This window comes from Schistocerca americana, chromosome 3, assembly GCF_021461395.2.
Source record: "Schistocerca americana isolate TAMUIC-IGC-003095 chromosome 3, iqSchAmer2.1, whole genome shotgun sequence".
NCBI classification, from domain to species: Eukaryota; Metazoa; Arthropoda; class Insecta; order Orthoptera; family Acrididae; genus Schistocerca; species Schistocerca americana.
The window spans coordinates 421,209,077-421,225,613 of record NC_060121.1 but is presented as its reverse complement, the minus strand read 5'-3'; the positions used below and the strand labels follow the sequence as shown (position 1 = coordinate 421,225,613).

The window sequence follows — 16,537 nt, the reverse complement described above, 5'->3', positions numbered from 1 at the left end:
GCCAGGCCGAGACTCGAACTCGGGACCTTAGCCTTTCGCGGGTAAGTTCTCTACCAACTTAGCTACTCAAGCATGACTCACGCCCCATCCTCACAGCTTTACTTCTGCCAGTACCTTGTCTCCTACCTTCCAAACTTTACAGAAGCTCTCCCGCAAACCTTGCAGAACTAGTACTTCTGAAAGAAAGGATATTGCGGAGACATGGCTTAGCCACAGCCTGGGGGATGTTTCCAGAAAGGCAAAGGTCACGAGTTCGAGTCTCGGCCCAGCACACAGTTTTCATCTGCCAGGAAGTTTCAGGTTCCATCAGTGTCAATGAGAAACTGGAGGAATTATGCATGCAAAATTTTAGAATTTAGCACTTAATTTCATTTAAAAATACATCTTAAGTAGTTCCAAATGACTTCACAGGCAGCCATGACAATTCTCTCTTAAAAAAAAAAAAAAAAAATTAATGCGAATTTTTGTTGAAGCTTCAAATTGAAGATCTGTCCAAAATTTCAATGTCTTTTCTTATCAACACATTACTGTACAGTAACTATGGCAGTAAATTAAAATTTTCATTGCTAACATATGCACTTACAAGGAAAAACATTATGACTACTTCCTTAATCGCGTGTTGGCCCACCTTTGGAATTCAATGCAATACAGCAATGTTTCAGCGTGGCATGTATTCCCCATCTAATAATTTACGGACTGGAGATTTGTGGTTCCTGAAGTGTTATATCAGGTTCAGTTCTGGTGAATTTGGTGGCAAAAACATCAATATCAGTGCACTACCATGCTGCTCAAACTGTGATGGCTGGTCTTGTGAAGACCCAGTTAGCCTTCTGGAAAGTGCCCGCAGCCTTCGAGGAAGCATCAAGTATGAAGCATCAAGCCGGTGGTCGACAATAATGGTCATTTAGTCCACTGCTGTAACAGTGTCTTTGATTACTGCCAAACATCCTATGGACACCCAGATGAAAGTGTCCCCTACAGCACAACAGTGTCCCCATTTGCCTTATTCTGTGGTGCAGTGCATGTTTTGAGCAGCCAATTGCCTAGATGACAGCATATCCAAGCATGACCATCAAGCTGGTATAATAAGAAACATGATACGTTTGACCAGACAACACATTTCTATTGGGTCATGTTCCAATATCGATTAGCCTGTGCCTGCTGCAATCACAACTTACGATGTCCAATCACACTTACGAATTGTCTGCTGCAGAGTTCTACGTTAGACAATGTCTGCTGAATGGTACACTCAAAAACACTTGTGCCTGCACCAGCTTTGTACCCTGTTATCAGATGTGCTGCAGGTCACCACCTATCCCACTTTACATAGTGGACAAACCTCCAACCTTCACGTTCTGTGGTGAAACATCTATGTTAAACATCTTGTTGCCTGGCAAAGAGTTCTCGGGCTTCCAGCTGGGTGGCAGAAGCCCGAGAACTCTTCACCAGCTGTATATGCTGGGAAAGCATACATTCACATCTTGTTGCCTACTCATTGTTTCACCATCCTTCAACTGCTTTCCAGAGATGTTCACAACAGTAGCCCACAAACAGCAGTCCAGTGTTGCAGTTTGCTAGATGCTAGTTCTAGGCGCAATGCCATGAGAATCTGCTCTTTGGTAAAGTTGCTTGCTTCGGTTCATTTTCTCATTTGTAGTCCTTCCAGTCATTAGAATGATTCCCCATCCATCTCTGCTCTGCTTATATAATTTCCCGACAGTATTATGTGCCTACAGTACCGCCAGGTGGCATTCGACTTTGCAGCAGGTTGTGGCCATAATGTTTCGACTCATCTGTTTATATAGTATTTACAAATTTAAAAAAAAAACTAATTAAAACCATTGACTTTATCTAAATTATAGGCCAGTATCGACAGAAATGAAAAAACAACAAATTTGGATGTAAGTACATACCTTCACACGTAATTCCTTCATGGGCTGCGGCATCAGGAGGGATCTAATCTGCGTCACAATCGGACCATCTGTGCCTGCAAGGACCATGGTGTCACCTTCTCGAAGTCTTCCATTGACTAAAATTGCATCAATAGTTGTTCCCAGGCCAGGTATAGCTTTCACCTCCAAAACTGTTGCCTGTAAGGAAAATTTACATGATTAGTAGCAGTTTTGAAACACCACACAGATTAGACAAAAATTAAATAATTTTTAAAAGTTCAGTTTTGTTCAGAGAAGCCTTCCAATTAATGGCAAGTATTAATAACAAAAACTAGACACCACAGTTTGTCACTGAATACGAGGATCACCCAGAAAGTAATGTACCACGTTGTCTTTCCTCAGTCAACAACTGTGGTATGAACGTGAAATTTTAGGTATACATTATTTGATGTTTCTGGTACAAGCATGCAAATTTTTCAGTGCCTCTAACCAGCCCCAGATCTGAGATATTTCCAAAATGGGGCAAAAACTCTAGTGTTTGAGATGCAATGCAACAAAAAAATTTAAAAAATTCAAAAATATGTTCATTTTGTAGCACACATCTTTCTGAAGAGTTTGACACATATAAACATATATGTTCAAGGAAATGTAAGACATGTTATTTGGTCTCAAGTGTGCCAAAGTGCAGTGCCACATCTAATCGCACAGCTTTCTTCTATTGCACATAACAGTATTTTACTCTGTGGAATTCAAACATGTGTACAATGGAAACCATCAAACCTATATTCAGGACAGTGGGAATTAAAATTTCCTGTGGTGCCCCTGCTGCTCCCAGTCACCGGTTTGATGACTACTTCAATCCTTAGGTCCCAGCATTTTTTCCTCCCTAATCTTGCTACAGCTTTACATGGCAGGCTTTCCTTTATGCAAAAGGATCTAGTGCCTCATCAAAGTTCATCAAACATTTTGCTACATGAAAAATCAAAATGTCATTGTCTAATACTGAAAAAGCCGTTAATATGAATAGTACCGAAGACTGGTGTGGTTTCTCAATCTGATTACGCTTTTTGTCACTATTTGCGAGATAAAACAAAATAGGCCTTTCTAATATTGCAGCAATTGTAACATACACCAAATAAGTGACACTCTTTAGGCACAAATGGTTATTATCTACCTCATTTACTTAAAAAATGACATAATATAATTCACAAAGTGCCAATATCAAATGCCTATTAGGCCTACTACAAGCAAAGCGTTTTATGTTAGAAAACAGTTTCACATTTCGTTCATATGCTCCAGTTTCTCAAGCAGGAGATCAAAAAGTGATGGTTGTGGGGTGGTGGTGGTGGTGGTGGTGGTGGTGGTGGTGGTTGTTGTTGTGGTGGTAGTAGTAGTAGCAGTAGTATTTTTATATAAATTTGAAATAGTCATATTCTTCCATATAATTTGTTTGGTGTCCCCATTTCTTCTCGTTCCTTGTTCTAACAAAAAATATTGCCATCACTAATTCTGTAACTATTCTTGCCATTGTCAAAACTTATTCTCCGGTTACCTTCGCAAACCCTGCCAGAATCACTGGTTCTGTTATCCATTGTTTATTTTCCAGTTAGGTGTTATTACATATTCATATATGCTTTCTGCACTATTTCATGAGTAGAATTTAAGCAGCCGCTAACCGGGGACTGTACAAATGGTCCTTAGTGGTACAGAGTTACGGCAAAAATTTTCTATTAAAATTTCATTTTCTTGGATACACTGAGAAGATATTATATAATCTTTCTTAGCTGCTATTCCTGTCAGTCATTCATTTCCACTCTGGAAGTCTGAATCAATACTAATTATAAAAACAATTATCATTGGCACACCCAATCAACCACATAAAAAATCAGCAATTGGCATTCACCTGTTTGGGTTTATTCAGCTCAGTTCGTGTAGCACTGTCCCCTGTTGTCTGCGGGAAGGTTTTTTATTTCTAGATGCGATGGGGATTCCCCTGGCAGACGTCATGTACACTATTGCACGCATTCAAAAATCAACTTAAGATCTGTTCATTAGTCAATTTAGAATGTGTTCAAAAATATTCAAAAACAAACAGTCATGTATTTCAAAATCATACGAACAATTGACAGAACCAGGTGCACTGGATGCTAGGCGCTTTGTGGAATAAGGTTGTTTTTCTGCAACAAAGTGAATTTGGGGCCACCTGAAATTGCTGCCCAGAGCAAATACCCAGTTTGACACCCCCCGCTGCCCATATCCCGGCCTGCCTCTGACAGAGCTATGTTTCAAAATGGTTTCTGTAAGTGATGTACTTCAGAGGCAGTTTCGGTAGAGCTCTGAGATATGCAGCATTCCTGGCCATCATTCACAGCTGTCACACCTGACAAGATCCACTTGCAACTCGAGATGCCAAGAGGCAGCACCATTAATTCTGAAGCATGTATGAACACATTAACCAAAGTCAAAAAGCGTTTCCAGTGACTTCAGTGTGATAACAACCCAGTTGGCTGATTCAACATAACAACATTCAGCCTCCCACATGTTTGAAGATTTCAGAGTACATCACTAAACATGGTTTGACAGTGTCACCCTATCCCCCCCACAGCCCTGACCTAGTTCCCTCAGCCTTCCAGCTGTTTAGGCAGTTAAAGGATGCCACTCATGGAAAACATTTTGAGGACAACAAAGTGATTCGCACAGTGAGGAAATGGCTTTGTGACCAGAACAAGGAGTGGCACCGACAGGGTGTATATGGCCCTTGTTTCGATGGATGAAGACCACAGGATGGGAAGGAGATGAATGGAAAAATAAGGAATGTAGAAGAAACATCATTCTTTCTTGTAAGCACCTTTCATTGTGTTCAATAAAAAGTTGTTGAAAAAAGAAGTGATGAATTTGCTTCTGAGCAACCCTCGTATGCTCAGAAACATGAACAAAAGAAAATCACACACCGAACTGGACAACTGCAAAAACATCAGCCTCCAAATGCTATACTAACAACCATGCCAACAAAATTTAAGAGGAAAGTTGAAAATATGACAATGCAATATCAAACTACAAAAATACTCATTAACTTCAGAACACAAAGTTAACTCTTCCTGTTGGCAGAAAAGGTTTACGGACTTCCATATACATAATCAATTCTTCCCTCCCAAAAAGTGAAATGGAACCTTTGAAACAAATATTTGGTATAAAAATAATGGTTTGCAGAACAAGGGTGCAGATCTGCTTCCAAAGAAGAAGTTAATGTTCCAATTTTTTTTTTTAATTTTAGACATTAGTTCCGTAGTACCAAATTGAGGAGCAAGTTTCCATGGTCATGGAACCTGTCAGTGCAAGAAATTACAACAGAAAAGTAATAACAGGTAATAAAATGTTTATGAATCCTAAAATGATGTCAATCTACAAATGTATGTAAATGCAATCAAAAATATAACACCGAAATCAGATTAATTTTTCAAGGAACTTCTTGACCGAATAGGAGTGACCCATGAGGAAACTTTTCAGTTTAGATTTGAAAGCACACGGATTACTGCTAAGATTTTTGAATTCTTGTGGTAGCTTACTGAAAATGGATACAGCAGAATACTGCATGCCTTTCTGCACAAGAGTCAAGGAAGCACAATCCATAAACAGACTGGATTTCTGCCTAGTATTAAATGAGTGAAAGCTGCTAATTATTGTGAATAAGCTGATATTGTTAACAAGAAACAACAGTAAAGAATGCATATATTGAGATGTCAATGTCAGAATACCCAGACTAATGAATAGTGGGCGACAAGAAGTTCATGAACTTATACCACTTAAAAGCCGAACTGCCAGTTTCTGAATTAAAATACCATTTGAGAAAGTGAAGATTTACCCCCAAATATAATGCCACACATCAAAAGCAAATGAAAATAAACGAAGTACACACATTTTGTGTCAAACAATCACTTACTTCACATACTGTTCTAAAATGCAGCATTAAGTCTTTGAAAAAGATCCTGAACATGGGCTTTCCACAACAGTTTGCTATCTATCTGAACACCTAGAAATTTGAACTGTTTGGTATCACTGATGATATTCTCCAACATTGCACACAACATCCTTTTCAACCAAGCAAGTGTCATCAGCAAACAGAAATATTTTAGAATTACCTGTAACTCTAGAGAGCATACCATTTATATAAATAAGGAACAGGAGTGGTCCCAGCATTGATCCCTGGGGTCATGCCCCACTTGGACCTCACATGATAGCTATTCTCAATACTGTTGAGGATAACCTTTTGCTGTCTGTTCTTAAAGAACAAGTTGTGAGTTATTCCCCTTATTCCATCATGGTCCAACTTCTGGAGCAATATTTTGTGATCAACACACTCAAAAGCCTGGCGAGTGTGACCTGGTGAAAATAGCCTCGGCAACGACCCATGCCAATGTTGGGCTGGTGCCTGCTTTCGTGCGGCATGATCAGTCCCAGTTGAACCGCTCTGTCAGGAGGGTAAATATGGAGCTGGATCAGTTGCGTAGGGCGGCCACTCTGTCAGACATTGGATTGGTTCCGGTCAAGGCTATTGATAGACATGGCCTACACCTCAAATGTTAGCGAAATGTATAAGGGGGACACTAGTACTCATGGATGTAGCTCTTTTTTAGACTAACATCAGTGTCCAATGAGAAGTTCAGGCAGGCAGGTGCTAAAGAGGTCCAAAACTCACAAAATTCTCACAACAGGGAAGTAAATAACAATGCTACGATATTTAACCAAAATACTGGTGGATTAAAGAAAAAAGCAGATTCTCACAAAAGTGAAGTACAAAATAATGTTACCATTTTTCACTAAAATATTCCGGGATTGAAGAATAAAGTAGACGAACTCCTGGTTTGTTCAGATGACATTGAATCTGATAATGTAATAGATACACTACGCCTGTCTGAGCATCAGATTGTGTCTTATATGGAAAAGATAAATATCAGTGGTTATAAACTAGCTGCACATATGAGTAGAGAGAATAAGGTGAGAGGAGGAGTTACCATATATGTCAAACGTTATCACTGTGTAAAAAACTTAGATACAAAAAAGTTTTGTCTAGAGCAACATATAGAAGCATGTGCCTGTCATCTTAAACTGAAGGAGGGCTCTTTTATAATTGTAAAAGTATATAGGCCCCCTTCAGGAAACTCATTTATTCCTGGAAAATTTGCATGCCTTGTTGTGCTATATGTCAGATAGGGGAAAGCAAATTACTATTTGTGGGGATTTCAATGTTGATTCACTGAAAGAGTGTAATAGGAAGAATGACCTGGAAGTCTTGCTCGGTTCTTTCAGTTTGACATCTGTCATTAATTTTCCTACTCGGGTAGTAAAGGACAGCAGCACACTGATAGATAACATTTTTTATAGACCTAGAAAGGTTTAAAAACATAAATTCTTGCCCTGTTGAGAATGGCCTTTCTGATCATGGTGCTCGGCTAGTTACAGTATATGACATAGTTCCATTCAGCAATTCAAAACTACCCTCCAAAGTTGTGCGTTCAATTAATGACTCAAAAATTAGAAATTTCAGAGAAAATCTTCAGCAGTTAGACTGGGATGAGGTGTACACGGAACCCAACACTAATTTAAAATATAACTTATTTCATGATACACTTGTAAGAGAATTTGAAAACTGTTCCCCCAACAAAGTAGTTAAATCCAATTATAAGAAACCATGAAAAAATCTTGGCTTACTAAAGGAATAAAAATATCTTATAACCATAAAAGGGAATTGTATCTAACAACAAGAAAAAGTAATGACCCAGAAACAGCCAAATATTATAAAAACTACTGTGCTACATTAAGAAACGTTATTAAAAAGCCCAGAAGCATGTGCATCATGTCAGATTAATACCTCTGATAACAAAATCAAAACAATTTGGAATATTATTACAAGGGAGACAGGGCAACCAAGAGTACAGGATGACGGCATTACCAACAAATCGAATGGAAACTTGACAAACAATGAGCCAGAAGTCGAAAACATCTGAATAATCATTTTTTAAATGTTGTAGAGAAAATAGGATCTAAATGTTCCTTAGAAGAAGCAAGGCAGTTAATGGAAGAGGTCTTACCCACACCATTTGATACAAATGAAATTCCACCCACCTCTCCTTCTGAAATTAGGATGATGATAAACTCTCTCAAGAATAAAAGCTCACATGGAATTGATGGCATTTCCAGTAGGATAGTAAAAGCTTGTTCCCAAGAAATAAGTGGGATTCTTAGCCACATATGTAATAGCTCTCTGGAGCAGGGTATTTTCCCAGATAGACTGAAGTATGCCATTGTTAAACCACTGCATAAAAAAGGGGATATGTCTGATGTCAATAACTACCACCCAATCTCTATTCTGACTGCCTTATCCAAAATTCTTGAAAAAGTAATGTATTGTAGAGTAGCTTCACACCTTTGTAAAAATAAAGTTTTAACAAAATGTCAGTTTGGTTTTCAGAAGGGTTTTTCAATGTAAAATGCTATATATACTTTCACTAACGAAATATTAAATGCTCTGAGTAACAGGAAGTCACTCGTTGGAATTTCTTGTGAGCTCTCAAAGGCTTTTGACTGTGTAAATCATGGAATACTTCTAGATAAGCTCAAGTACTGTGGTATGAATAGAACAGTGCTCAAATGGTTTAAATCATACCTAACTGTAAGAGTGCAGAAAGATCAAATAAGCAGTTCACGTAATATGCAAAAAACTGGTGATTTCTCAAACTGGGGAATAATCAAGAATGGGGTGCCGCAAGGTTCATCCTTGGGCCCTCTGCTGTTTTTCATATACATTAACGACTTGCCATTCTATATTCACGAAGATGAAGAGCTGGTACTTTTTGCCGACGATACAAGTATAGCTATCACACCCAACAGACAAGAATTAACTGGTGAAATTGTGAACGATGTTTTTCAAAAAGTCATTAAGTGGTGCTCTGCAAATGGGCTCTCATTAAACTTTGACAAAACACAGTATATGCAGCTCCACACAGTAAATGGAATGACACCATTAATAAATATAGACTTCGATCAGAAATTGGTAGCTAAGGTAGAATATTCAAAATTTCTAGGTGTATGCATTGATGAGGGGTTGAACTAGAAAAAACACACTGACGATCTGCTGAAACATTTGAGTTCAGCTACTTATTCTATTAGGGTCATTGCAAATTTTGGCGATATACATCTGAGTAAATTAGCTTACCACACCTATTTTCATTCTCTGCTTTTGTTTGGCATCATATTCTGGGGTAGCTCATCATTGAGTAAAAGAGTGTTCATTGTACAAAAGCATGTAATCCAAATAATTGCTGGAGCTCATCCAAGATCATCCTGCAGACACTTATTTAAAGAGCTAGAGATCTTCACTGTAGCCGCCACAAAAAACAAAAAATTATATATATATATATATATATATAAAAACAAAGATGAGGTGACTTACCGAACGAAAGCGCTGGCAGGTTGATAGACACACAAACAAACACAAACATACACACAAAATTCAAGCTTTCGCAACAAACTGTTGCCTCATCAGGAAAGAGGGAAGGAGAGGGAAAGACGGAAGGAAGTGGGTTTTAAGGGTGAGGGTAAGGAGTCATTCCAATCCCGGGAGCGGAAAGACTTACCTTAGGGGGAAAAAAGGACAGGTATACACTCGCGCGCACACACACACATATCCATCCACACATACAGACACAAGCAGACGTATTTAAAGACAGAGAGTTTGGGTAGAGATGTCAGTCGAGGCAGAAGTGTAGAGGCAAAGAAGTTGTTGAAAGACAGGTGACGTACGAGTGGCGGCAACTTAAAATTAGCGGAGATTGAGGCCTGGAGGATAACGAGAAGAGAGGATATACTGAAGAGCAAGTTCCCATCTCCGGAGTTCGGATAGGTTGGTGTTGGTGGGAAGTATACAGATAACCCGGACGGTGTAACACTGTGCCAAGATGTGCTGGCTGTGCACCAAGGCATGTTTAGGCACAGGGTGATCCTCATTACCAACAAACACTGTCTGCCTGTGTCCATTCATGCGAATGCAGAATTTCCTCTCCAACCTCAACTCCTTTGGTTCCATCAGATTCACCTGGTCCTACTCCAAATCCGATGCCACTTTCCTTGATGTTGACCTCCACCTGTCCAATGGCCAGCTTCCCACGTCCGTCCACATCAAACCCACCAACAAGCAACAGTACCTCCATTACGACAGCTGCCACCCATCCCACATCAAATGGTCCCTTCCCTACAGCCTAGGTCTTCGTGGCAAACGAAACTGCTCCAGTCCGGAATCCCTGAAGCATTACACCAACAACCTGACAAAAGCTTTCATATCCCGCAACTACCCTCCCGACCTGGTACAGAAGCAAATAACCAGAGACACTTCCTCATCCTCTCATACCCAGAACCTCCCACAGTAGACCCACTTGTGACAGGATACTTTCCGGGACTGGACCAGACTCTGAATGTGGCTCTCCAGCAGGGATACGACTTCCTCAAATCCTGCCCTGAAGTGAGATCCATCCTTCATAAAATCCTCCCCACTACACCAAGAGTGTCTTTCCGCCGTCCACCTAACCTTCGTAACCTCTTCTATGAAATCCCCAAACCACCTTCCTTACCCTCTGCTCCTACCCTTGTAACCGCCCCCGGTGTAAAACCTGTCCCATGCACCCTCCCACCACCACCTACTCCAGTCCTGTAACCCGGAAGGTGTACACGATCAAAGGCAGAGCCACGTGTGAAAGCACCCACGTGATTTGCCAACTGACCTGCCTACACTGTGATGCATTCTATGTGGGAATGACCAGCAATAAACTGTCCATTCGCATGAATGGACACAGGCAGACAGTGTTTGTTGGTAATGAGTATCACCCTGTGGCTAAGCATGCCTTGGTGCACGGCCAGCACATCTTGGCACAGTGTTACACCGTCCGGGTTATCTGGATACTTCCCACTAACACCAACCTATCCGAACTCCGGAGATGGGAACTTGCTCTTCAATATATCCTCTCTTCCCGTTACCCACCAGGCCTCAATCTCCGCTAATTTCAAGTTGCCGCCACTCATACCTCACCTGTCATTCAACAACATCTTTGCCTCTGCACTTCTGTCTCGACTGACATCTCTGCCCAAACTCTTTGTCTTTAAATATGTCTGCTTGTGTCTGTATATGTGTGGATGGATATGTGTGTGTGTGCGCGCGAGTGTATACCCGTCCTTTTTTCCCCCTAAGGTAAGTCTTTCCGCTCCCGGGATTGGAATGACTCCTTACCCTCTCCCTTAAAACCCACATCCTTTCGTCTTTCCCTCTCCTTCCCTCTTTCCTGATGAGGCAACAGTTTGTTGCGAAAGCTTGAATTTTGTGTGTATGTTTGTGTTCGTTTGTGTGTCTGTCGACCTGCCAGCACTTTCATTTGGTAAGTCACATCATCTTTGTTTTTAGATATATTTTTCCTATGTGGAATGTTTCCCTCTATTATAACCATATCATTAATTTGAACCCAACAATTACGTTTGTTATTGTCGCTGTTGCATTTCGAAATCTTTCCTGTCGTCTTTTTCTCTTTATTTTCTCTTTCTGTTTTTACCAGTAGTCTCACTTTGTATTCACCTTCCCCTTTTTACTGTAATCTACTGTACAATTTTATCCCGCCTATATATACTCAATAATACGTAACCCACTTCCAAACCATAACCAAAAAAAATTTTATTTTCCGCTTTCAACACTACCGCTGCTATAAAATCCACCGTTTCTAGTTCAATAACAGCTGCTTTCACGTATTAAACAACCATTTCGGCTAGTTCTAATAACTTTCACTTTATTTCCACTTCCGTTTTTCGCACATCACTAATCATTTTAGCCGCTCCCCACAGGTCTTAACGTCATTATTTCTTCGTCAGACAATTGTTAGCCCCATTTTCGTAATCTTTCACCACAACACCACTCCTTTTAATACGCTTTTTCGAAATTTTCCCGAATTTCTCCGTCCTTTAACGTGTTTTAGCGGCAACACAACCACCTAACCTTTATGCAAATCGCTGTCTACCAACCCAAGTTCACCACAGGATCAACTTAACCAACACTTTTTCGCCTTTTTTCATACCAGATCTCCAGTTGCTTTCTAGTTCACCTTTATCTCTCCCCACATATTTTTATCTTTCATTTTCATTTCAACCTCATGTTAAACTTTCCACCTTCTAATACCATGTCACCCTCACAACACCCCCACAACGACCCCATTAAGTTTTATTTACATTCCCTCCGCAAACATGCCTTCGCCCTAGCCAGATCACGCTCGCATATTTTATTTTCTCAGGCTTGTCTGACATTTGGCATAACCCCCAAAGGCCTCACACTTAAAGTTCCCATCTCTGGCTGCAACCCTTCTTTCCATCAGTCCCTATACCAGTTCTAAACTGAACAATCCATTGCCCTCACCCACCTAATCCTTCACCTACATATCAACTCAGCCAATGAACACACCCGTCAACTCCTATCCTTAATAAAAGTCCTCAATCTTTCCTCTGCCACATCCACACCGGCTATTCAGAGCATCCTCCTACAGGCCAACCGCAAATTAGAACAGCATGCCACCCTTCACCTGAAAAAACTATCCAATTTCCTGGTTTCCCACCTCCGGAAAGGCAACTCACTCACCCTTCACAACCTTTCCAGCAAACCTCAACCACCTCTCATTGCACACAAACCCAGTCTCTCCCATCTACTCAATCTCCCACTTCCAGCTCCACTCACTCCAAAACCTCAAAATTCCAATCAACACAATCTGGTACCACAACACCCTAAATCAGTAGTTAACCTTTCCTCCAAACCTCTCTCCCAATCGGAAACCTCTGTCCTATCCAAAGGCCTCACCTTCAGCCCCACTCCCAGATTCAACCAAACAGCCCTCGTCAAAGATTTACTGTCCTACACTCGTACTCTCTGCTGGAAGTATCACTTTGCCATGAAGAAAAATGATCCTAATCCTACCCCTAATGATCCAACTCCCCAAGACACTATCCAAATTGAACCCTGCCTGGAACAGTTCCGTCCCCCGTCACAGAGGGACCCACCTCCTCTTGCTCAAAATCACCCTCTCCAAACCTTCCAGGAATTTCTGACTTCCAGCCTTGCCTCTCAATCCTTCTTAAAAAACCTTAATCCTACTCCCAACATCAAAACTGCTGAAGCCCAGGCTATCCGTGATCTGAAGGCTGACCGGTCCATCGGCATTCTTCCGGCGGACAAGGGTTCCACGACTGTGGTACTTGATCGTCGGGAGTATGTGGCTGAGGGACTGCGTCAGCTTTCAGACAACACCACATACAAAGTTTGCCAAGGTAATCCCATTCCTGATGTCCAGGCGGAGCTTCAAGGAATCCTCAGAACCTTAGGCCCCCTACAAAACCTTTCACCTGACTCCATCAACCTCCTGACCCCACCGACACCCCGCACCCCTACCTTCTACCTGCTTCCTAAAATTCACAAACCCAATCATCCCGGCCGCCCCATTGTAGCTGGTTACCAAGCCCCCACAGAACGTATCTCTGCCTACGTAGATCAACACCTTTAACCCATTACATGCAGTCTCCCATCCTTCATCAAAGACACCAACCACTTTCTCGAACGCCTGGAATCCTTACCCAATCTGTTACCCCCGGAAACCATCCTTGTAACCATTGATGCCACTTCCTTATACACAAATATTCCGCACGTCCAGGGCCTCGCTGCGATGGAGCATTTCCTTTCACGCCGATCACCTGCCACCCTACCTAAAACCTCTTTCCTCATCACCTTAGCCAGCTTCATCCTGACCCACAACTTCTTCACTTTTGAAGGCCAGACATACCAACAATTAAAGGGAACAGCCATGGGTATCAGGATGGCCCCCTCGTATGCCAACCTATTCATGGGTCGCTTAGAGGAAGCCTTCTTGGTTACCCAGGTCTGCCAACCCAAAGTTTGGTACAGATTTATTGATGACATCTTCATGATCTGGACTCACAGTGAAGAAGAACTCCAGAATTTCCTCTCCAACCTCAATTCCTTTGGTTCCATCAGATTCACCTGGTCCTACTCCAAATCCCATGCCACTTTCCTTGACGTTGACCTCCACCTGTCCAATGGCCAGCTTCACGCGTCCGTCCACATCAAACCCACCAACACGCAACAGTACCTCCATTATGACAGCTGCCACCCATCCCACATCAAACGGTCCCTTCCCTACAGCCTAGGTCTTCGTGGCAAATGAATCTGCTCCAGTCCGGAATCCCTGAACGATTACACCAGCAACCTGACAACAATTTTCGCATCCTGCAACTACCCTCCCGACCTGGTACAGAAGCAAATAACCAGAGCCACTTCTTCATCCCCTCAAACCCAGAATCCCCCACAGAAGAACCACAAAAGTGCCCCACTTGTGACAGGATACTTTCCGGGACTGGACCAGACTCTGAATATGGCTCTCCAGCAGGGATACGACTTCCTCAAATCCTGCCCTGAAATGAGATCCATCCTTCATGAAATCCTCCCCACTCCACCAAGAGTGTCTTTCCGCCGTCCACCTAACCTTCGTAACCTCTTAGTTCATCCCTATGAAATCCCCAAACCACCTTCCCTACCCTCTGGCTCCTATCCTTGTAACCGCCCCCGGTGTAAAACCTGTCCCATGCACCCTCCCACCACCACCTACTCCAGTCCTGTAACCCGGAAGGTGTACACGATCAAAGGCAGAGCCACGTGTGAAAGCACCCAAGTGATTTACCAACTGACCTGCCTACACTGTGATGCATTCTATGTGGGAATGACCAGCAACAAACTGTCCATTCGCATGAATGGACACAGGCAGACAGTGTTTGTTGGTAATGAGGATCACCCTGTGGCTAAACATGCCTTGGTGCACAGCCAGCACATCTTGGCACAGTGTTACACCGTCCTGGTTATCTGGATACTTCCCACCAACACCAACCTATCCGAACTCCGGAGATGGGAACTTGCTCTTCAATATATCCTCTCTTCCCGTTACCCACCAGGCCTCAATCTCCGCTAATTTCAAATTGCTGTCACTCAAACTTCACCTGTCATTCTACAACATCTTTGCCTCTGCACTTCCGCCTCGACTGACATCTCTGCCCAAACTCTTTGTCTTTAAATATGTCTGCTTGTGTCTGTATATGTGTGGATGGATGTGTGTGTGTGTGTGCGCGCGCTAATGTATACCCATCCTTTTTTTCCCCCTAAAGTAAGTCTTTCCGCTCCCGGGATTGGAATGACTCCTTACCCTCTCCCTTAAAACCCACATCCTTTCGTCTTTCCCTCTCCTTCCCTCTTTCCTGATGAGGCAACAGTTTGTTGCGAAAGCTTGAATTTTGTGTGCATGTTTGTGTGTCTATCGGCCTGCCAGCGCTTTTGTTCGGTAAGTCACATCATCTTTGTTTTATATATATATATATATATATATATATATATATATATATATATATGTGTATGCTTCGCAACAAACTGTTGCCTCATCAGGAAAGAGGGAAGGAGAGGGAAAGATGAAAGGATGTGGGTTTTAAGGGAGAGGGTAAGGAGTCATTCCAATCCCGGGAGCGGAAAGACTTACCTTAGGGGGAAAAAAAGGACGGGTATACACTCGCGCGCACACACACACACATCCATCCACACATATACAGACACAAGCAGACATATTTAAAGACAAAGAGTTTGGGCAGAGATGTCAGTCGAGGCGGAAGTGCAGAGGCAAAGATGTTGTTGAATGACAGGTGAGGTTTGAGTGACAGCAATTTGAAATTAGCGGAGATTGAGGCCTGGTGGGTAACGGGAAGAGAGGATATATTGAAGAGCAAGTTCCCATCTCCGGAGTTCGGATAGGTTGGTGTTGGTGGGAAGTATCCAGATACACACACACACACACACACACACACACACACACACACACACACACACACACACATCCATCCGACCATACACAGACACAAGCAAACATTTGTAAATGCAAAGAGTTTGGGCAGAGATGTCAGTCGAGGCGGAAGTACAGAGGCAAAGATGTTGTAGAAAGACAGGTGAGGTATGAGCAGCGGCAAATTGAAATTAGCGGAGATTGAGGCCTGGCGGATAATGAGAAGAGAGGATATACTGAAGGGCAAGTTCCCATCTCCGGAGTTCTGACAGGTTGGTGTTAGTGGGAAGTATCCAGATAACCCGGGCGGTGTAACACTGTGCCAAGATGTGCTGGCCGTGCACCAAGCCATGTTTAGCCACAGGGTGATCCTCATTACCAAAGAACACTGTCTGCCTGTAGGTTAGGTGGACGGCGGAAAGACACTCTTGGTAGAGTGAGGAGGATTTCATGAAGGATGGATCTCATTTCAGGGCAGGATTTGAGGAAGTCGTATCCCTGCTGGAGAGCCACATTCAGAGTCTGATCCAGTTCCGGAAAGTATCCTGTCACAAGTGGGGCACTTTTGGGGTTCTTCTGTGGGAGGTTCTGGGTTTGAGGAGATGAGGAAGTCGCATCCCACAACTATCCTCCCGACCTGGTACAGAAGCAAATAACCAGAGCCACACAAAATATTACATCATCTTTGTTTTTAGATATATTTTTCCCACGTGGAATGTTTCCCTTATATATATA

General features: G+C 42.3%; 1 protein-coding gene across 4 annotated transcripts in view; it reads right to left on the bottom strand.

Moving 5' to 3' along the window:
* Positions 1-16,537, bottom strand: part of LOC124607491 (eukaryotic translation initiation factor 5B) — a 426,670-nt gene that overhangs the window by 240,820 nt on the left and 169,313 nt on the right. For all 4 annotated transcript variants that reach the window (XM_047139867.1, XM_047139864.1, XM_047139868.1 and 1 more), the window contains exon 14: positions 1,914-2,090. In XM_047139867.1, coding sequence (XP_046995823.1) covers positions 1,914-2,090 — 177 coding nt within the window. The remainder of the gene's footprint in view (positions 1-1,913; positions 2,091-16,537) is intronic.